Source organism: Dama dama, chromosome 33 (assembly GCF_033118175.1).
Source record: "Dama dama isolate Ldn47 chromosome 33, ASM3311817v1, whole genome shotgun sequence".
In the NCBI taxonomy this organism is placed as follows: domain Eukaryota; kingdom Metazoa; phylum Chordata; class Mammalia; order Artiodactyla; family Cervidae; genus Dama; species Dama dama.
Window position 1 is genome coordinate 17,082,112 of NC_083713.1, and position 22,508 is coordinate 17,104,619.

Sequence of the window (22,508 nt, forward strand, 5' to 3'; positions counted from 1 at the left end):
AGTAAGTGTTTTTAGTGTTTTTTTGGTTTGTTTATTTTGTTTTTAGTGTTTTGAAATACTTGAGTACTCAAAGTTAGTAATCATTAAGCCCTGAGCGAGTCACTTAATTTCTGATGCTCCTTTTCTCTCTGTTGAGTAAAGGTTTAGGTAATTTCTAAACCAAGGTGTTTTGCATGCAACAGGTGCCTAGTAAATGTTCCTTTTACTTCTGATTCTTTTATTGTTATTGTCTTGTTTTCTCTTGATTGTTGCTTAATCTCTTATGCATAGAGGACTGTTTCTATATTTTTAATTTTTATTTTTTAAACATTGTGGTAAGGAAGTTCTTGGAAAAATATGTAACATTAACCATGCAAAGTTAAGCTGTGGTACGTAATCTGTGTTGTGACAACCCGAGGAAAGACCTTGGAAGGGATTTCAGTGGTAGATTTGGCAGGAAGATTTGTTTAAAAGTCATACTTTAAAACTATTTTAAGTCTGATTTTGAGGTTTTTAATCAAAGATGTTTATTTTGTGGCCTGAATAAAAATGTGGTTTTCTGAAATATCTTTGTCCTTTATTTTGGATAATAAAATTATATTTGTGTTTTGTGAAAAAATGAACTAGGAAGTACTGAATTGACAACACTGACATTAATTTGGTTAAATGCATGATCTTTTTTGATAATTGGGGACTCATTATAGATACCCATCTGTTTTGAAAAGTTCTATTTAAAAAAAATAGAAGATTATTAAAACTTATAAGAATTTGTGTGCCAGGCACCTGGAATAAGCACTTTTTGTGTATTTTGTCTTCTAAAAATCTGAACAACCTACCTTATTAAGTAGGTAATAATAGTATCCTTAATTCATGGGTTAAAGTACTAAGGCTCAGGGAAGCAACTTGCCTAAGGCTGTATGGGCTGTGATCCATTTAGAGACAGTTATTAATTATTACATTTAAGTACTTCCTTTAACACTAGTATAATTTTATCTGCCAGATTAGTCTTGGCTTTGTTAAATTTAAAGATAATTAGAATATTCATGGGAAATAAAGTTTCAGTTCTGAAAACTGGAAATTTAAGTGTATAAATATTTAAATTTGCTTTAGATCTTCTGGAATTTTAAATTCTGATATTTTATGCATTATGAAATCATGCTGAATCAAGATAAAAGAAGATTTTAGAGTGGTGCTTTTTAAAACAATTCTAAAATTACAGGTGTAGTTTCCTTTTTGCTTGATGAAATAGCCCTTTTAGCCAATTATTGTTGTTTTAGTTGCTAAGTGTGTCCAACTCTTTTGTGACCCCATGGACTGTAGCTCTCCGGGCTCCTCTGTTCCATGGGATTTCCCAGGCAAGAATCCTGGGGTAGGTTCCTGTTTCCTCCTTTGGGGGATTTTCCCAACCCAAGGACTGAACCGGGGTCTCCTACATTGGGAGGTGGATTCTTTACCTCTGAGCCATTTGGGCAACCCCTTAACCAATTAAGCAAAAAAAATTTTTTTTTCCCTTTTGTAGAGCTATAAGATTCAGGGGTTTAGACAAAATTTTGTCCTTTACTCCCCTTTTCTTTTTTTTGGTGGGTGGGGTGATGGACAGGTTAGATGTACTCAAGTTTAATTGAATTGAACAAACCTTTTGATTCAGTTTTTGTGGCAAGCCTTTCTGGAATATATTAGTTTAAAATATACTGATAACTAAGTATAGTAGTATATTCAGTTTTTTTTCTTTCTTTCTTTCTTCTTTTTTGGCTGTAACTCGTGGCTTGTGGGATCTTAGTTCCCTAACCAGGGATTGAACCTGGGTCCTCGGCAGTAAAAGCTCAGAGTTGTAACCACTGGATCGCCAAGGAATTCCCTATCATCTTCTTAAATATGTTATTTCAAAGGGTAATACTTTTAAGAGTGAAAGATGAGTTTTTTGTAATGTTACTGTAGTAGGATGAAGTAAGAGTTTTAGTGTACCAACTGCAGGCTGTGTTTTTAAAATATAGGTTATTATCTTATGATTTCTTTGTTGTTGGTATCATTAAAATGAAAATTTTGAGTTAGAGTGGAGAAGATTAATCTCTATAAACTGAGACATCTTGTTAGTTGGAATATTATTGTATTCTTTCAGTATGGTAGGACATTATTTTTCAGTTAATTATTAAGAATGGCTTTTTGCCGAGATGTATTTACCTAAATACTAGCTTTTAGTCAAGTTTTGTTTTGTTTTTTTTCTTGCACTTTTTTTTTTTGGCCTGAGTATTTGCAAGTGTGTCTATTGGTATCTCAAGTAGGTTGGTTTCAGAAAAAAATAAAATGGTGCCTAGTACTCTGGTATAGTGTCTGTGAGTCTTGTGTTTTTTTATTGGCATTTTTGAGTGAATGTAGTATGCCAGATACTGTTAACAATTCTGCTCATATGTACACACACACCCACAAGCACACACAGATACTAATCTAATGGGCAAAATCTTTTTAGGGTAGATTGCAGTTGTGATTTATTTAACAGATGAAGAAACTGAGGCACAGAAAATCACTTGTTTATGGTTATAGCTAGGAGCCAGGATTTGAACATGGACAGCCTATCTTATAACTCATGTTCTTAACTGCTAGGCTACTCATTTTCTATGAGTAAAGCAAATTTGGTTATGTTTAGACTTGGGGTAAATAAAGAATAAATCACTGGAGGAAAGAATGTTAGTCATTATTTTTAATTCTGTTTACTATGATAAAGACTATTCAGTGGTTGCTATTCACATGAGACTTTTACTTCGGTAATTATAATTATAGCTATTAGGTATACTAATTTCCCTATTTACACATGAAAAAATTGAGATTAGGAGATGTGTCGTAATATATTCAAGTATGGATCGTCCCATGGACAGTTAAGTGATGAAGATTGAAATTTAGTCAGTCAGTCTTCTATTCCAGGGTCTGTGTTCTTAATCTTTATGGCATACTGTCTCCCAGTGTAGTTTGTTTAAATGGGGCTCACTGAGTAGTGTGGGAAAAGGTAAATTAATTCCAAGGAAATACTGTATAACCACTTATTTTTCCACTGAAATGAAATTCCATTCTTTTTGTTTTCTGTGCAGTAAGAAAGAGCTGTTTATATACAGATATATCTTTAGTTACTGGATTAAACTCTTACACAGTAAAATTTGTGATCACTGGGAATGGGTATGGTAGTCTATTATATTTTATTAGTTTTTTCACTTATATTGTTAGAACGGATAACTGAATTTTAAAATAATTACAGTATGAAAGATGATACATAATATTTAAAAAGAATTTGGAATCACTTTAGTATTCTGTACTACCTCAGGCATGTTCTTGAAACTTGGTTTTCATGTTATCGTTGAGACAAGGAATTGCTAATATGTAGCTATTTCAATTGGTACAAATTCTTAGTTATGTGGCTTTCAGTTATTCCTGTATATAATATTTTTGGGGAAGTGGGTTAATTGGAAGATTAATTTATGAGAAATAGTATTTTAAGCTAGTGGCAGTCTACTCTGAGGAAAAGTCAGATATGTTAGCATTTATGATATTGAAATGGAATTTATACAATAGCTTTGTGTCAGTCTGGTTAAAGATTATGAGGTTCTAAATTTTTTATAGTTAATTCTGTTTTATCTAATTATGTTTGAGAATTAAGATAATTCTTACTGCATTCCTATTTTCCTTTTGGAAAATATAGGAATTTTTGCATTGATTTTTATACTTTGGCTTGGTAAGGAGTTAGTTGATATTTGAAAAACAGTTGCAATTTGAGGTAAAGTGCAAAAGTCATCCAATAACGACTTATTTTTATTCTTGGCTACCGTTTCTTTTTAAGGTATGTAAAATTTCACTGATGGTTTTGCTCATATAGTTGCATGTAGTCTTTATTTTTCCTTCTAGTATTATTTTTAAGTTATTTAGAAAGAGCACCAAGAAACTGACATGGTTGTACACCTCACAGTAGTATTTAAATATATATGAATAATATAAACTCTATAAATTTATTGTATACTAAAACTTGCTACTTAGAATACCTTTAAAATTGTAGCACCATATAGTTTTCATCTTGTTTTGTTATTCATAGTCTGCAGTGCATAAGTTCTCTACTGAAACGTATGTCATAGTTTGACAGTCATTGTTTACAAGTAATTTTCTCTCTTTTTATTACAATGCTTCCCCAGCAAGGACAAGTTTGGAAGGTTTGCAAAGCTTTTCACCTTCCCTCTGCCCGCTTGCCCGCTTTCAGATCAGTTTTCATGTTTCATAATTTCTCTTTCTGCAATCCACAACATAGCTATAGTAAACAGTGAAAAAACATTAAATTACAGTATTGTATTTCCTCATACATAATAGATAACTTTTCAAAGGACATACCCTCTTTAAAATACAATGAAAAGAAGTTAAGTAGAAATGTTACCATTTTAGTAATTCACTAGGAAGCAGTTAATAATGTCACAGAATGAACAGTATTGAAGATTATTCTGTATTGCTAATAGTTCAGATAAAAAGTTCTTTCTAATAATAATAGTACCTTACATTTGTACAATGCTTTACAGTTTAATACAGAGAATGCTGTACTGCTGATGTGGTCAAAATGTAAACATTTCCATTTGTTCTGTGCTTATGAGATATAGAATAGATGTAGATTTCATTGTTTGAAGTGCTGCTGGTATGATGGAAAACAATGTTGTAACTCAGATTTTTGGCAACACGAGTTAGTACTATGAGGCCAGTTTAGCACCTTCAAGTTCTTTTGAACTAGGGCTCTTGTATTTAAAATGTCTAGATTGAATGAGGAGAACATTTTGGAAAAGACATTTAAACATAAGCTTTTATTATATAACACATAGAAACATTTCCAGTACTCTTATTGAATATTTAATTTTGTAATACTTTATTAGCTTCAGATGAATACAATCCTACCTCAAACCAAGAATTTTTTTTCTTTTTCTTTTCTTTTTTTTTTTTTAGGTTTGAGCTTTTTCCTTCACTGCTGTTCTGCGCTAACTGCTTTGAAACTTTCCATGCATTTTTTTTCAGTAGAAGAACATCTCTGTACTGTCTCCCATTGCATATTTCAGCTGTGACAATCCCTGCACTTTGCCTATTCATTTTATCACCTGCTCACCAAAAACAAGTATCTCTCTAATTTATGATTACAGATTTGCTATTATTTCTTGGTTTTAGAAAAGGATGCATTTCACTTTTTTTTTATTACTGTTGTTTTATAGGCTTGTGGAGACCCCAAGGCAAAACCATCCTACCTTATTGACAAAAACCTGGAATCTGCTGTGAAATTCATAGTCAGAAAATTCCCTGCTGTAGAAACTCGCAACAACAATGTAAGTGATTTAAATTTTTGTATTACTTGATTTTAGCCATCTGTAGTATAAGTAATGGTCAGTACTTGAAGTAGCTCTTATTTATCTAATTCTTTGTATTTTGAATATATAAACTATATACATTAAAGGTTTTTAGAGATTATATTCTTATCTCAGAAATTGGTGAAAAAAATGATTGAGCTACATTGCCATTTTATTATAGAAAAATAGGATCTTAATTTCTTATGTATACTTACTCCTTTTCAAGTTGCAGCAAAGAGTAAGGTAATAGATATGTATATATTTTCAAATATTAGTATTTGCATGACTAGTTAGGGAGTTTTTTGTTATAGTCATAGGTTTAACTTTGTCTTGAAGTTAGAAAATGTCTTCATAGAGCTTGTATTGTTTTTAATAATTAGCTGTGTTTAGCTTTAAAATGTGTGTTTCTTTTTATAATTGAGAAATACTTGTTATATTAAATAAGAGAACAAGCTGATGGTGTTAGGACCTTTATTATTCCATATTACATTTTCTCAGATGGTAAAATTTTTCATAATATTGTATTGAAAGATGGTCACATTTGGAGTCTTCCAAATTCCTTCGCATATCTTTTGGTAATTCTTTATAATAAGTGCTATGAATAACTAATTTTAGGAAATTAGGGTTATTTTTCACCTTACTGTGGTCTTTTCATTTAAATTTTGTTGACTTGGACTCTTTCTGCATGTTTTCTCTTTTTTCTTTTTTTCTCTGCTGGCCTTAGAATTCTTTTCTCTTTTTCTTAATGTGCAAATTTAGTCTAGAAATTTCCTCTTACATATAATCTCCCTACTTTTAAGAAGCTCTGCTTAAAAGATATTTTGTCATCTTTTGGTTTCCTCAGATCATGTGGATGTTCATTGAAGATTTGTATTTAGGCTGTTATTCAACTTTCACTTAAAAATATTTTAATGTGAAGGAAAAATACCAGTTAGAGCTAACAAAATAAGTCTGAAGTGCTTTTTAAATAATTTTTTAAGTTTTTTTTTATTTTAAAAGTTTTCTGTTTTTTGTGACTATAGATAGGTTAATAGAAATCTTTCTTTTGTTTCAGAGAAGATTTTGTTTTATCATTAGTATATTAAGATATCAAAGTTAGTTCCTGATTACATATGGGTAATTGAAAATGTCTTCAGAACACTATTATTGTGTGGAAAACTCTTTCTTCAATTGTTGATATTAGTTTGCTAACTCATCTGAGAGATTATATGTTCACTCTAAAAGATTTTATAATGAAATCTGTTTTACATTTAATTTTATGTTTCTCTTTCTCGTGGCTCATAAATTCTGTGATATGAGCTCTTCAGAGAATCTTTTCAGTTTAATTTATATGTGTGTGTAAATTTCTGTATGAGAATAAGCATAGATCCTTGATACGAGACCTTTTATTAGAAACTTAACAAGATTTGATTAAACATATATTCACTATTTCATATCAGCAAAATTTTTTTTGCTGGGCATGCTGTTTACAATAATGCTAGGTTTTTGTTGTTGTTTGTTTTTTAATAGTTTATTTTTCATCTTTGTAACACAAAATTGATTTTTAAAATAACTATTCAAATACGATTCACATAGCATACAGTTCATCTGTTGATAAAGTGTACAGTTCAGTGGTTTTTAGTTCATCCACAGAGTTGTGCATCCCAGTGCCACAATCAATTTTAGATCATCTTCGTCATCCCCACAAGAAACCCAAGACCCATTAGCAGTTTCTCCTGCCAGTATCCCCACCATCCCAACTCCAGGCAGACATGAATCTCCTTCTGTATGCTTGCCTGTCCTGTAGACTTTATATAGATAAAATAAATAATGTGTCTTTTTTGACTGGCTGCTTTCACTTAGTGTGATGTTGTCAAGGTTTATCCAGGTTATAGCATATATCAGCACTTCTTTTCTTTTTATTGCCAAAAAATATTCCATTGTGGGGATATATCACCTTTTATTTATCTTTTCATCAATTGATGGATGTTTGAGTTGTTTCTGCTTTTTGGCTATTACGAATAATACTACTATGAATGTTTGTGTAAAAGTTATGTGGACATATTTTTTTTTTTAATATTGTGAATTTTATTTTATTTTATTTTTTAATTATTATTATTATTATTATTTTTTTGTCATACATTGATATGAATCAGCCATAGATTTACACGTATTCCCCATCCCGATCCCCCCTCCCACCTCCCTCTCCACCCGATTCCTCTGGGTCTTCCCAGTGCACCAGGTCCGAGCACTTGTCTCATGCATCCCACCTGGGCTGGTGATCTGTTTCACCATGGACATATGTTTTTTATTTCTCTTGGAAATATATACCTAGGAGTAGAATTGCTGGGTCATGTGATAATTCTATGTTTAACATAAAATCAATTATACACCATTGTTAAATGTTATCCCTACTTGTAGAAGGTTCTCTGGTTGTATTGTTTGCAAAGTCTGAATTTTGTCATATGGCCTTTACAACTATTCTGTGTAATGCCATTCTGTTGTTTTTTTACATACTAAAGTACTGTGTGTACTCTTTGTGTAGTTTTGTGATCTTAGTTTTGATTTGGGCCTGCTTAAATCCTCATGAGAAGTTCCTAGTGTGTTTGTGTTAGGAAGTGAGAAATGAGGGATTTCATCTTGTAACTTTTTAATTCTAGAGATGTGGCTAATAGAAGTATAAGGACAGGGAATGACAGTAGTGTCTGGGATGATTGGAGTTTACAGATTTCTGGGTAAATACACTGAAGAAATGGTATTGACATCACAGTTGCCTTTTTTCTCTTCTTATTCTTGGTCTTTGGGCCATTGTAGAGATGTGCTGTAGAGCAAGATTGTATTATCTCAGGGATCAAGGAGAATTACTGATCAGCAGTATTTCTGTTTTCATGCATGTTACACAAGCATGACTTGTCCCCAGTTTCAGAAAAGGCGGTCACAAAAAGATTGTTTTAGTGGAAAATTGAGCACAATTTTTGCTTTCAAGTTTCTAAAATGGTCCTTACAAAAAAGCCAATCTTATTTTGCAATGAAAAGTTGTTAATTTTTTTTTTATTGTTTCTCAGGTATCTGCTCTTGTGCCAGCTCCTATACTTTTAAATCGAGTAGAAACTGGGAGCACATAGATATCTCATATACAGTGAAGGAGGGCAGTGCCAACTAATAGGATTGGTTTCTAACATGGCTTCAGTGGTGATGATGGTGAACCCCGTTGAGTCACTTTTACTGTCTTGTGTAGTTGTGACTAGTTGTAAATTTACAAATTCCACCCCCCCCACCCCCAATTTTGCACTTAGGGAGAGTCCATACCAAGGAATGTGATTTTTTTTCCGGGATCATGGTGTTGAATTAAATGCCCTATATGCTTCAAAGCAGTTGATTAAATAAAATTCAAGTGAATAAAAGCCAGTTTTATTATAGCAGCTACTTAATTGAGTGTCTAATATATGCCAGGCTATATATATAATACATATATTACATATATATATAATATATATGTGCAGAGAAGGAAACGGCAACCCAATCCAGTATTCTTGCCTGGAGAACCCCATGGACAGAGGAGCCTGGAGGGTCCATGGGGTCACACAAAGAGTCGGACACGACTTAACGACTGAACAATATGTGTGTGTGTGTGTGTATTTTTTTAAATTAAGATTTATTTATTTATTTTTGGCTGAGCCTGGTCTTGGTTACTGTGAGTGAGCTTTCTGTAGTTGCTGCAAGCAGAGGCTACTCTCCAGTTGCACCAGGCAGGCCTCACTCCGGTGATTCCTTTTGCTGGGGAGCATGGGCTCTGGGGCACGCGGACTCAGTCGTTGTGGTGCATGGGCTTAGTTGCTCCTTGGCATGTGGAATCTTCCCGGACCAGGGAGCAAACCCATGTGCCCTGCATTGGCAGGCAGATTCATAACCACTAGACCACCAGGGGAGCCGCTGGCTATATGTTTTAATAGGCTTTATAGATTTTCTTATTTAATTTAGATAAGGAAAACATTTCTGAGCTGAGAGGTTATTTGTTTGTACCATATCTTCCATTATTTTGAAAGTGTAACTATCAAATTAATTTGTTTCTCATAGATATCTTATGAACATATAGAGGGGAATCTGTTATTTCCCTAGATGAGGAAAAGACTAGAAATTCCTTTTTTTATCAATAGGTAAAAGTTGTTTTGCCCAAGAAATTCTGAAAGCTAATGTTCAGGTGTATATTAAAACTTTTAAGAAATTTTTTTCCTAAACTTCTAAAAACTTAATTCCCCTCTTTATTCTTATGCTGTATTTACATCTAAAAGCTAGTTTGTGTTTTTTAAAACTGTAAAAATATCTGGCACAAAAGTATCATTAAGGAATTTTCTTATTTATTGTACATTTAGTACAAAACTTTGGATTTGATTTCCAAATTAAGGAGAAAATGATATAAATTACTGTCTTATGTATGTTCAGTTAGGTCTTAACTCCCTAAGAATGAAGACATTGTTAGTGAGTGGGGTGGTATAATAATACAGGGATTCTGTACTTAGGTATAGGTCATTATTGAAATAATTTGAAGTTAAACTTTCAAACTTAGAGGAATATTTTGTGTTATACTTATTGTTTATTTCCTCTTTCTTGGAGCACAGTATTACAAGAAGCTATTATATGTAATAAACATTTTTAATTAAGGTAGGTCACTCAAGGTCACTTAAAAGGTCACTCAAGACAAGACCAAATAAAGCAACTCTAAAAATGTCAATTTCATCACAGTTTGTTCAGAGGCACAGCGTTAAAGTCTGTTTTTAGACACCATTTTATCCCTAGTGCTTGGCTTATGAGAGACACTAAATAGTGATGAGTAAATGAACCTAATTGATATGCTTTAACTTAGCTAGCTTTCATTTATTCAAATATTGTCTATAACTATGTCAAGATCCAAATTTATCAACACTTTAAAACACTTTGTTATCAGCTGTAAAAATAATTGTACTTTTTAGTGGAGCCCAGCTTCTTAAAAGCATAAATGTGTTTTGGGGGTGGGGTGGTGGTATTGAGGATGGGTATGGGGAGGCTCTTGACACATGCACTGTGGTTTAGTCAGGAGTTAGAAGGAAAGGGTAAGGAAACTTGCTTATTCCTAGTTAGTCTCTAAAATGGGCATTGCTTGTCTTGTCATGGCTTCCATCATGATGGTACTATATTGGTTAAAAGGATGAACAACAAACCAAAATTTGAGTTTTGGTTTTACCACTCAGCAGACTTGTGTAACACATTGTTTTTGAAAAATGGAAGCTTTTATTTATATTACTTCTCAACTTTTAGGTCTGCTTCACTGACTTCTTTTTCCTAGCAGCTCTTTTCATGTGGATATTTCTAAATGACCTTTTTTTTTTCCACTTCCTGCAATATATATATATATGTAAGAAAACATTTTACTTCCATGGCTTCATCTAAACAATATATTATCAACTAAGTAATATGCTAGCTACTATACTATCTAGTAATATACTGTCTGTAGTTACCCTTTGGACAGCTCCACAAGCTGAACATCACACTTTGTGTCCAGTGTTAAACCCATGGTTATCCTCCATTCTGTTTCTCTTCTGTATTCTTTGTTTTGAATCATTACAGTTCGCTTGGTTACCTAAGCCTAGAACTTTCAGAAACCCCATCTAACTTTTACAAAATGTTAAACTGGTCATTGAGGGTTTGTCACTTTTAATACTGTCTTTAATGTCTTCTGAATGTATCCTTTCAGATCTGTGAGTCCTGCTCTGACAAGTGAAGTGCTGTAATGATCCCGTCAAGGCCTTTCATGCTTCCCAGTCTCTCCTGTTATTCCCCTCCTTCCTTTTCTCCAGCCTCCACTAGGGGAAGCAAAACAAAAGTAATCTCTTTCTTTGTGGAACCTCACTCCTCTCTTTTCCATGCACCTATCTTTCAGTCTCTGTTGACTTGGATGTAGTAGGCTAGCAAATAATACTTTGATTGTAGAAGGAATCATCTTACAGTAAAAGTAATGTAACAGTTTTGATGATGTATACTTTTGTAATGAAGTATGTGTGTATCCTCATGGAAACTTAAATGCTTAATTTTGATTAAAATTCAAGAAATTTTAATACAATGAGAACTAACTTGTGTCTATATTTTTTTTAAAGTGTCATCAACATTCAATTAATATCTCTTCCACATGTAATAGTCTTTATTTCTAGCTTAAATAAGAAAGAAAATTAATAAAAGAGTGAACCCCTCAATAGAAAAAACAAGGAAGTCTTGCTTTGATATATTTAAAAAGTATTTGCAATAGGTCAAGTGCTGGCAGGGAATTGCATCAGCACTAAAGACCTACCTAAACTGGCTTAATTTTTTTTTTTTTACTTTTAATTTTTACCATGCTAACATGAATATATCATAATTAAATAGTCTAGAAGAATTTAGGATGAAATGTGAGTATATGTAATCCTATCCCACTCTTTCCTATCCTGTTCATATTTCTCAGGGGGAACCTGTATTTTTAGTATATCTGAGGCTACCTCCAGAACTATAAGAAATGTTATATGCTTATTCTTTTATATATTTATTTGCCAACTTTATAGACAGCATCTGTTAATTCTTTGCTACAATATATGAGGATTTAGCTCATTGTTTCCTCCCCTCCTCTATCCTCTCCCCTCTTCCTGATGTTTGATGTTCTTTTTGTTGTTAATATTTTTGTTTTGTTGGTTACTTCCTTTTTAAACTTTAAATAGTGTAGTTCTCTATATTTATAACCTTAACCTTGGTCATTTACTTCGATGTCAGAATTGTTAATGTTTTCCTTTGGTCCTGTAATCATACAGTGTTATGAGATTAAATTATATGCTGATTCTAAAAGTTAAAATAATTGGCAAAGACCTGAATGTTTGATTTGCTTTGCTTCACTCCATTATCACACTTTGGACTTTCTTAGAAGTCCAAATAATATAATATGTTTATATTACATGTATTTATATATATATTTATTATCAAAATGAAATGGATTCTGTCTCCCAGAACTATTTCACAGTTAAATTTGTTCCATAGATAAATATTATGACTTTCTTAGTTTTCTTTATAGAATATTAAAATTTATCCAGTCTAAAATTCATACCACCTTTCTGTAAGCTTTCCTATTTTTCTGGAGCCCACTCACCTGTAACCCTCTGTCTTCTAACTTTCCTCTGGACAATTTTCTTAAGCCTACTGCATAGCTTTCATCCCAGGATATATTTCTCTTTATTATCCCAAGTGTATTGGTTCTCACAAAGCCTTTGACTGTGTAGATCACAACAAACTGTGGAAAATTCTGAAAGAGATGGGAATACCAGACCACCTTACCTGCCTCCTGAGAAATCTGTATACAGGTCAAGAAGCAACATTTAGAACCAGACATGGAACAACGACTGTTTCCAGATTGGGAAAGGAGTACATCAAGGTGCTGTATATTGTCTCCCTGCTTATTTAACTTCTATGCAGAGTACATCATGAGAAACGCTGGGCTGGAGGAAACACAAGCTGGAATCAAGATTGTGGGGAGAAATATCAATAACCTCAGATATGAAGATGACATTACCCTTATGGCAGAAAGTGAAGAAGCACTAAAGAGCCTCTTGATGAAAGTGAAAGAGGAGAGTGAAAAAGCTGGCTTAAAGCTCAACGTTCAAAAAATAAAGATCATGGCATCTGGTCCCATCACTTCATGGCAAATAGATGGGGAAACAATGAAAACAGTGAGAGACTTTATTTTTGGGGGGCTCCAAAATCACTGCAGATGGTGACTGCTGCCATGAAATTATAGAAAAGCTATGACCAACCTAGACAGCGTATTAAAAAGCAGAGACATTACTTTGCCAACAAAGATACGTCTAGTCAAAGCTATGGTTTTTCCAGTAGTCATGTATGGATGTGAGAGTTGAACTATAAAGAAAGTCTTTGGCTGAGCGCCAAAGAATTAATGCTTTTGAACTGTGGTGTTGGAGAATACTCTTGAGAGTCCTTTGGACTGCAAGGAGATCCAACCAGTCAGTCCTAAAGGCAATCAGTCTTGAATATTCACTGGAAGGACTGATGATGAAGCTGAAATTCCAAATACTTTGGCCACCTGATACGAAGAACTGACTCTTGAAAAAGACCCTGAATCTGGGAAAGATTGAAGGCGGGAGGAGAAGGGGACAACAGAGGATGAGATGGTTGGATGGCATTACCGACTTGATGGATATGAGTTTGAGCAAGCTCTGGGGAGTTGGTGATGGACAGGGAAGCCTGGTGTGCTGCAGTCTATGGGGTCGCAAAGAGTTGGACACGACTGAACAACTGAACTGCCTGACTGACTGAACTTTCACACTGAATTTCATAGAGTTTGGGAATCCCCTGAAATTGTATACAGAGTTGATGTGTCAGTGTATTTTTCAGCTTTTGTCATATTCCCAAGAGTGGTTCTTGTGATCCCATAACACATCTCTTTTAAAATCACCTTATTTTGTGAATTGTATGCATTGTATGTTCTAATTATACTAAACTACATTAATAAGGAAGCTGTCATTTTTTCAGCAAATAAAATGGCCAGTGAGCCTTGTGTTGGGGTTTCATAGCATAGTCCCCAACAAGATGCATTTCTGCCATTTGCTATTACTTATTCATTGTCTTAAGATTTCTTAAAGTTACATCTTGCCAGTTTTTTAGCCATCTTCCAGATGTTGTTAGCTAATCCCTTTGACTGCAATGATGATTATGATTTCCTTCATAACAGCAAAGTGTGTTACCAAACCCAGTGGTATTGTTGATCTTTAGTTTTTGTTTTCTTGAGTCATTTCTTTGAGGGGGCCTTTGGCCACTTTTTACCTGGTATCCTTTGAGTACCTTTGACATGGTATCTGATTATTGTTTTTCACGGCCAGTCCAGTTTTACCTTTTGTCAAATTAAAAATTATTTGCCAAGCTTTAAAATCAAAGATAGCAAAAGGAACTATAAGGGAATAAATAATAGATGTTGCAAAATATTTGTTTTACTTTCCTCGTTCTTAGCACTCATCTTGGCTAATACTGTTTTAAATACATATCCTAATGGTCTTTGCCCAGGAATATATAGGATAGTATACTGTGTTAGCTCTCATTGTCCTCGTTGGGGAAATAGACTATTTTTAAAGCAGTATTTTATTTGGGGAGAAGTATTTGTACACTTTGATGGCACAAATGGCCATTCTTTCTCTTGCCTCTAGCCTTTTGTTATTTTTATTATCTAGAAAAATCTTTCTCTCCCATATTCTTTGACTAGGCTAATTTCTACTTGTCTTTCAGGTCTATCCTTAAATGTCACCATTTGGGAGAAGCTTTTTCTAACCCTTTCCAATTAGGTTACGTACCGCTTGTATGTGTTCCCATAGTCCTATTTATTCATTTATTTATTTAAAACATTTACTGGGTGCCTTCTATTAGCTGAGTCCTGTTCTGGGAGAGGGAATCCAGCAGCAAATATATCACATCACTGGTCTTATAGGTTATACTCTGCTGGACAGAGATAGATTAGAATAGGAACATCTTGCCAGGTAGAGATGAGTTCTAAAAAGAACGAAGAGTGATAATGGGGAGATGCTAATTGACTTGACCTGGGAATGGCCTTACTGAGAAGACAGCGAGGCGGAGATTTAAAGTTAGGAGGATGTGAGGTGAGCTGGGGGAGGAGCGTTCTGTGTTTAGGGAGCAGAAGCGCGAGAACCTCAGGTGGGAGCCTACCTGGCTTGTTCAGGGAACAGGAGTAGGCCAGAGTCCACCCTGGGGAAGGAGCTGGGAGACAGTGATAGGAGATAAGGACGATGGTTGAAGGGACAGGCAGATCATAAAGGGCTTTCTCGAACAGAGTGAGGACTTTGGTTAGTTACTCTTGAGTTGAGATGTTATTGTTGAAGAGTAATAGAAGAATGAAGTGATATACCTATGGTCACTGTGGTTGATGGATTGAGAAATAGTCTGCAGAAAAAACAGAGGTAGAAACAGAGAAGATGATTAGGCAACTTGTAGTTACTGAAAGAGCCGAGTGTGGCATGGCCTAGGGTGGTAAAGGTGGGAAATGTTCAGATTCTGGATGTTTTGAAGACAGAGTGTTTGCTGATGCATTGGGTATGGGGTATATAAAACAGTGAGAAATTTAAGACCCTAAGGTTTTTGGATTAGGAAATGTCAAGATTTACTGGGATGAAGAAATAAGATTACTTAGGGTTCGATTATAAAAGGGATAGTACTCTGTAGCTCAATATTAGGTATGTTAAGTTTGAGAGACCTACTAGAAGTCTGAATGGAGGTGTTGAGTAGCCAGCTATTATATATATAAGTCTCGGGCTTAGGGAAGCATTAAGCTGAGAATCAAGTTGAAGAGGCATTATTGGGAGAGAGGAGGAGTTCTATAATCACTGAGGAGAGTTGGGAGAGGGAATTGATGGTGAAAATGGCATAATGTTGCAACTCATTTATGGTTGGTGATAGTGAATCCAGGTTGAGATGGAGTCAGAGCGTAGGTATAGGCTTTCTCCTGTTGTGGGTTTTATCTGGCAGGTATGACAGAGGCAGAGAGTTACAAGGGAGTAATATAATGATGGACCATTTGATCTTAAGATGAATAAAAGGGGAGACTGAGTATGAGATGGTATGTTTTCAATAAAAAGTAGTATAGTGTGTGGATAGGAGCTTCCTCTGAGTTCAAAGAATTGATGAAGGTAGGGTATTAAGTACCCTACCCTGCCTGGGCTTCCCTTGTTGGTCAGCTGGTAAAGCATCTGCCTGCAGTATGGGAGACCTGGGTTCAATCCCTGGGTTGGGAAGATCCCCTGGAGAAGGGAAAGGCTATCCACTCCGGTATTCTGGCCTAGAGAATTCCTTGGGGTCACAAAGAGTCAGACAGGACTGAATGACTTTCACTTTCAGGGTATTAAGTGGGTATTAGGGTGGTATTAGAAAGTGGGTATTAAAAGATCAAGTATCAAGTGAGAATTATTCTCCCATTGACACCACTTCACCTTAACTCCAAATCTCCCAAGAACATCAGATGTCCAAAAAGGCCAGAAAGAATCCAAGACAGCTTAAGCATCAACTTTATTCCTCTTTACAGACCTTCTGATTGAAGCAGTCTAATATAGCCTCCCCTCTCTGTCATTATGTAATCAAGTAACAAAAATAATCCTTGAGTGTAAGGCCCTCCTTTAATTTTCTCCATCTTGCTCATCATCTTTACTACCCTTTGAAGCTCTGACCTTTCTTGTAGTCTTTCTTATAGCATTTGGGTTGTTTTTTCTTTTAAACTTCTTTTACGTTATTACAAGTTGACTAGGGTCTCTGTCTTGAAGGGAAAGTGGGAATTAATCATCATAAATTTTCACCAGCTTTGAACCTTGCACCTGTAAGTTAGTTGTGGTGTAACCAGATTTTAAAACTGTATATACCTGTAAAACCAGGTTTGAAAACTGTATATACCTTAAAAAAAGGGAGAGTTACCTGTATACCTACATAAATATTCCTCACTAGATTGTATGTTCATTTAGGGCCAGGGTCAGCATTTTATTCATAGTTTATCCCCAGCTCCTCCAACAGTGCCTGACAGTATAACATCAGGTTGGGGTATTAGTGGAATAAATACATTGTATATAATTAGAGTAACTTGACTCTTATCTAGAGGTTACTTTTCTTATCACATGCCTTTCTGACTGGCACTTGAGAACTCAGAAGGAAGCAATACCACTTCTAGGAATCTGCTCAAGAAAAATGAAAGTACTTTACATGTCCACACATGGCTATGTTTATAGCAGCATTCACTGTTCAAAATAGCTTAAAAATGAAAGTAATTCAAGTGCCCATCAATTGATGAATAAACTAAACTGGTATATGCATTTAATGTAGCACTATTTAGCAATTAAAAGGAACAACCTACCAACACATGTTATAGCATGGATGAACTGCAGAAACATTAGGCTAAATGAAAGAAGCTGGTTGTAAAATGTTTATATATGATTTCATTTTATAGGGTATGTCTGGAAGAAGCAAATTTATTGAGGCAGAAAGCAGATCAGTATTAGGACTGGAGGCGAGAATGGTATTAACTGTAAATGGGCACAAGAGAACGTTTTGGGATAATGTAAATGTTCTAAAACTGTAGGGTTGGTGGTTGTACAACTCTTATGAACTTACTACACTTACTTAATTTTCAGTTATTTAATTGATGGATGAATTTATGATATGTAAATTATACCTCAGTAAACCTGTAAAAAAAAAAAATGAGTTATTTTGAGGAACCAGAAATAGTAGTTTATAAAAAGTGAAGTTTATTCAGAAATAAGCTTTTTGGTTCTCCCTGTGCCCAAGCTTGTTGAGTTTACTTAGGTAAAATTGTAAAAAATATATTTTCCAAAGCATTGATGTTAAAAGGTACTTTCATCAGGAGCAAATGATAATTGATAGGAAAAGAAATAAAAACTTTAAAAAGTAAAAAGTATGGCTGGCAAGGACTCCTTAATGTTTTCATGTTACCTTGCACATGTCAATAGCACATGAGGCCATCTTGACATAAATAGTTCAGTATAATTATCAGTTACAGTTATGACGTCTAATGAGTAAGAAAAGCCTAACTTATTTTTCTATACCCAGGTTATGAAAACAAGCTAATCACATATTTGAAAGACTTTTAAAGAATATTATTAAAATTGAGTGTAAAGGGATTAGCTTCATTTACATTTTCATTCATAATGGAAAATGGTGCCTTTAGATAGGAAAGACTAGAGATCTCTTCAAGAAAATTAGAGATACCAACGGAACATTTCATGCAAAGATGGGCCCAATAAAGGACAGAAATGGTATGGATCTAACAAAAGCAGAAGAATTAAGAAGAGGTGGCAAGAATACACAGAAGAACTATACAAAAAAGATCTTCACAACCCAGATAATCACGATGGTGTGATCACTCACCTAGAGCCAGACATCCTGGAATATGAAGTCAAGTGGGCCTTAGGAAGTATCACTACAAACAAAGCTAGTGGAGGTGATGGAATTCCAGTTGAGCTATTTCAAATCCTGAAAGATGATGCTATGAAGTGCTGCACTCACTCAATATGTCAGCAAATTTGGAAAACTCAGCAGTGGCCACGGGACTGGAAAAGGTCAGTTTTCATTCCAATCCCTAAGAAAGGCAATGCCAAAGAATACTCAAAACTACCGCACAATTGCACTCATCTCACACGCTAGTAAAGTAATGCTCAAAATTCTTCAAGCCAGGCTTCAGCAGTATGTGAACTGTGAACTTCCAGATGTTCAAGCTGGTTTTAGAAAACGCAGAAGAACCAGAGATCAAATTGCCAACATCCACTGGATTATCGAAAAAGCAAGAGAGTTCCAGAAAAACATCTACTTCTGTTTTATTAACTATGCCAAAGCCTTTGACTGCATGGATAACAATAAACATGGAAAATTCTGAAAGAGATGGGAACACCAGACCACCTGACCTGCCTCTTGAGACACCTGTATGCAGGTCAGGAAGCAACAGTTAGAACTGGACATGGAACAACAGACTGGTTCCAGATAGGAAAAGGAGTACGTCAAGGCTGTATATTGTCACCCTGCTTATTTAACTTATATGCAGAGTACATCATGAGAAATGCTGGGCTGGAGGAAGCACAAGCTGGAATCAAGATTGCCGGGAGAAATATCAGTAACCTCAGATATGCAGATAACATCACCGTTATGGCAGAAAGTGAAGGAGAACTAAAGAGCCTCTTGATGAAAGTGAAAGAGGAGAGTAAAAAAGTTGGATTAAAGCTCAACATTCGGAAAACTAAGATCATGGCATCCAGTCCCATCACTTCATGGCAAATAGATGGGGAAACAGTGGCTGACTTTATTTTTTTTGGCTCCAGAATCACTGGAGATGGTGATTGAAGACACTTGCTCCTTGGAAGGAAGGTTATGACCACCCTAGACCGCTTATTAAAAAGGAGAGACATTACTTTGCCAACAAAGGTCCGTCTAGTCAAGGCTATGGTTTTTCCAGTGGTCATGTATGGGTATGAGAGTTGGACTATAAAGAAAGCTGAGCGCCGAAGAATTGATGCTTTTTGAACTGTATTGTTGGAGAAGACTCTTGAGAGTCCCTTGGACTGCAAGGAGATCCAACCAGTCCATCCTAAGGGAAATTGGTCCTGGGTGTTCATTGGAAGGACTGATGTTGAAGCTGAAACTCCAGTATTTTGGCCACCTGATGCGAAGAGCTGACTCATTTGAAAAGACCCGGATGTTGGGAAAGGTTGAAGGCAGGAGGAGAAGGGAACAACAGAGGATGAGATGGTTGGATGGCATCACCGACTCAGTGGACATGAGTTTGGGTAAACCCTGGGAGTTGGTGATAGACAGGGAGTCCTGGCGTGCTGTGGTTCATGGGGTCGCAAAGAGTCGGGCATGACTGAGCGACTGAACTGAGCTGATACGAGGTGAATTGTATTGTCATTTACGCAGTGTGATATCTTTTATAAAGATGTTAGACCCGACTGACTACACTATACTGGGGTATATAATTAAGTGCTTTTCTAATACTTAAAATTAGTTTCATCAGTTTGAGTTAGTTCAACCAACTTGTGACCAGAAATCTTAGATTTCCAAGATTTTTCCTGGTGCAAGTTATCGTGCTCTGGTAGTAAAAATAAAAACTATTTTAATTTCTTTTATTAAACTTGATATTAATCTTGTTTCCACTACCTAGTGCTATATAACAGACCACCCAAAATCTTAATAGACTTAAAACAACAACAACTTATTTCTTATTCTGAGGTTGGTCAGGCAGTTCCTTTGCAGGTCTCACCAGTCTTAGGTCACAGCTGCATTCACCTGGTGGGTGGCTGAGGCATGGGGCCTGTTGGGATAGCAGCATGTTGAACCTCTCTTTCTGTGGGATACGATATCTCAAGCTTCCTCATACATGACACTTCAGGACAGTGTTTTTAAAAAGAACAAAATATGAAGCTATAAGGCTGTGTAAGTTATAAGTGTATCACTTTCCTTGTTTTCCATTTGTCAAAGCAAGTCTCAAGGCTCCCTGAGACGGTAAGGGTGGAAAAATAGATTCATGATGAGAGGAACAGTAAAGTTCTATTGTAAAGAGGCATGGATACAACCTTTAATTTTTTTGGTCTTTCTGTTCTTTAAAAGACAAAACTCTGCTTTTCATAATTGAACAGATGCCAATATAAACTTGAAAAACCTTGCTTTACTGTATAAAATGAACAGGTTGAATTAGAGTTCTTAGAAGTTCAATCTGTGAGATTGATGAAACTACAATTAAATAGAAGTATTTTCTGGGAAGAAAATAGCGTTCGCTTTACTTATTCCTATACTCCTTTTGTCATTGTATGGCAACTTGAATTTTGAAGTGTATTGAAGAGGTATGTTGAACTTTGAAATTTGATTATCTATATTAACATATTACCCTTTTCTAGTCTGTTTCTATATCTGGAAAATGATAAGAATGTGCCTTGATTGGGAAGATGACAAAAATTCTGCAGATAGGTGAGGGTGATGGTGCACAATAATGCAAATGTATTTGTAAGTGTGAACTGCACACTTATAAAATATGAGCTTAGTGATATACTTTTTGCTGTGTTTTACCGTAATTTAAAAAATGAACCTTGAAAAGCAGTTATGAAGGTTAAGTTTAGTAACAAATATTAAACACTCAATCATGCATTTTTACTAGGTGTTAGGAAAACTTTCCCTAGAATTTACTTACTACCTTTTGCTCAGAAAAATGCATTTCTGAAATAGTGTATGCCAGTAGAATTATTTGTATATGATAAAAGGAAAGTTTGATAAGGTCCCACAAACCTTTTTAAGAAATGACTGGTCTTTGTGTTAATTTGGATTTTCATGTACTCTTAGGAGATTTATTTATATTTGATATGAGTGTGTGATTCTCTTTAGATGTTTCTCATTTTTTATCCTGTAAGGACATAATGAAGTATTTTACCCAACAGATTTATTCAGGGGATTAAATCACCACTCTGTATTAGGATACATGAACTCACTTGAGACGTGAATTGATACCTGATATTGCGTGCATTTATAATTAGCAGTACAGTGTAAAAATTGATTTCATGACTTTTCTGTTGAGAAACTTGATCATTTATTTATTTAAAGGATATCTGCTATGTTCTAATATTCTAGACCTTGGAGATAACAGCATGAAATAAAACAATCCTTGCCTCTGTGGAATTTCAATTCAAGTTGGGAATGCGAGACAACAAACAACTAAAGTGAATAAATAGGTACTTTTATTTGGAGATAAGTAGTAGGAAGAAATAGAAAGCAGGATAAGGAATTAAGAGAGTAACATGGGTGAGACGATCATCTTAGATAAGTGCTCAATAATGGCTTCTCTGAAGTGAAAGATTGAGCTATGGGAACAAGTGAAGAGCATTCCAGACATAGTAAAGAGCAAGTGCAAAGGCTGTGGGGTGGGGCCAGTCTTGGTGAATTATTTGATGAGCAACAGCACGCAGACCAGTATGACAGCTACCGAACGAAGGCGGAGGAGTATGAGGGGAGATGAAGCTGTGGAGACAGGCAGGGGTCCTATTTAGATTTTATTGAGACATTGGTAAGGACTTTGTATTTTAAGTGTAATGAGAAGCTATTGGAATTTTTTTAAAGCCCTTTATTTTGAAATAATATTAGACATGAACGAAAATAATATAGTGATTTCACATTCTACTCTTTACCCGTTGTTAATGCCTTGTATTGCTGTTGATCAGTTGCTATGTCATGTCCAGCTCTTTGCTATCCCATGGACCCCATTCTTTGCTCAAACTAATGTCCATTGAGTCGGTGATGCCATCCAAACATCTCATCCTCTGTCACCCCCCTTCTCCTTCATTGGAATCATCTCTTCAGGGTAGTGTGTTACCTTGAAATGTCCACTCTCTTTCTGCTATGTGGAAAAGACTGAACAGGCAAGAGCAGAATACAGAGACCAGTTAGGAGGCTGCTATGCTTACAGAGTGGTTGCAGGACAATTCCTTAAAAGAGGAATTGTCTTTTAAGCAAATGGTCTCTCTGCACTCTTATTTTTAAAAACCTGGTTTAGCATATCTACTAAGAAATTGAACAAAGCCTTCCCTAAACCAAACTTCTGTACTTGGTTGTTTTTTTAAGAGGAAAAAAATACTAATATATTTTAGGTCA

The 22,508-nt window shown here is 35.1% G+C and overlaps 1 protein-coding gene across 1 annotated transcript in view; it reads left to right on the forward strand.

The window, feature by feature from the left end:
• NCKAP1 (NCK associated protein 1) overlaps positions 1-22,508 on the forward strand; it is a 106,942-nt gene that overhangs the window by 9,263 nt on the left and 75,171 nt on the right. The window contains exon 2 of the mRNA XM_061135270.1: positions 5,202-5,312. Coding sequence (XP_060991253.1) covers positions 5,202-5,312 — 111 coding nt within the window. The remainder of the gene's footprint in view (positions 1-5,201; positions 5,313-22,508) is intronic.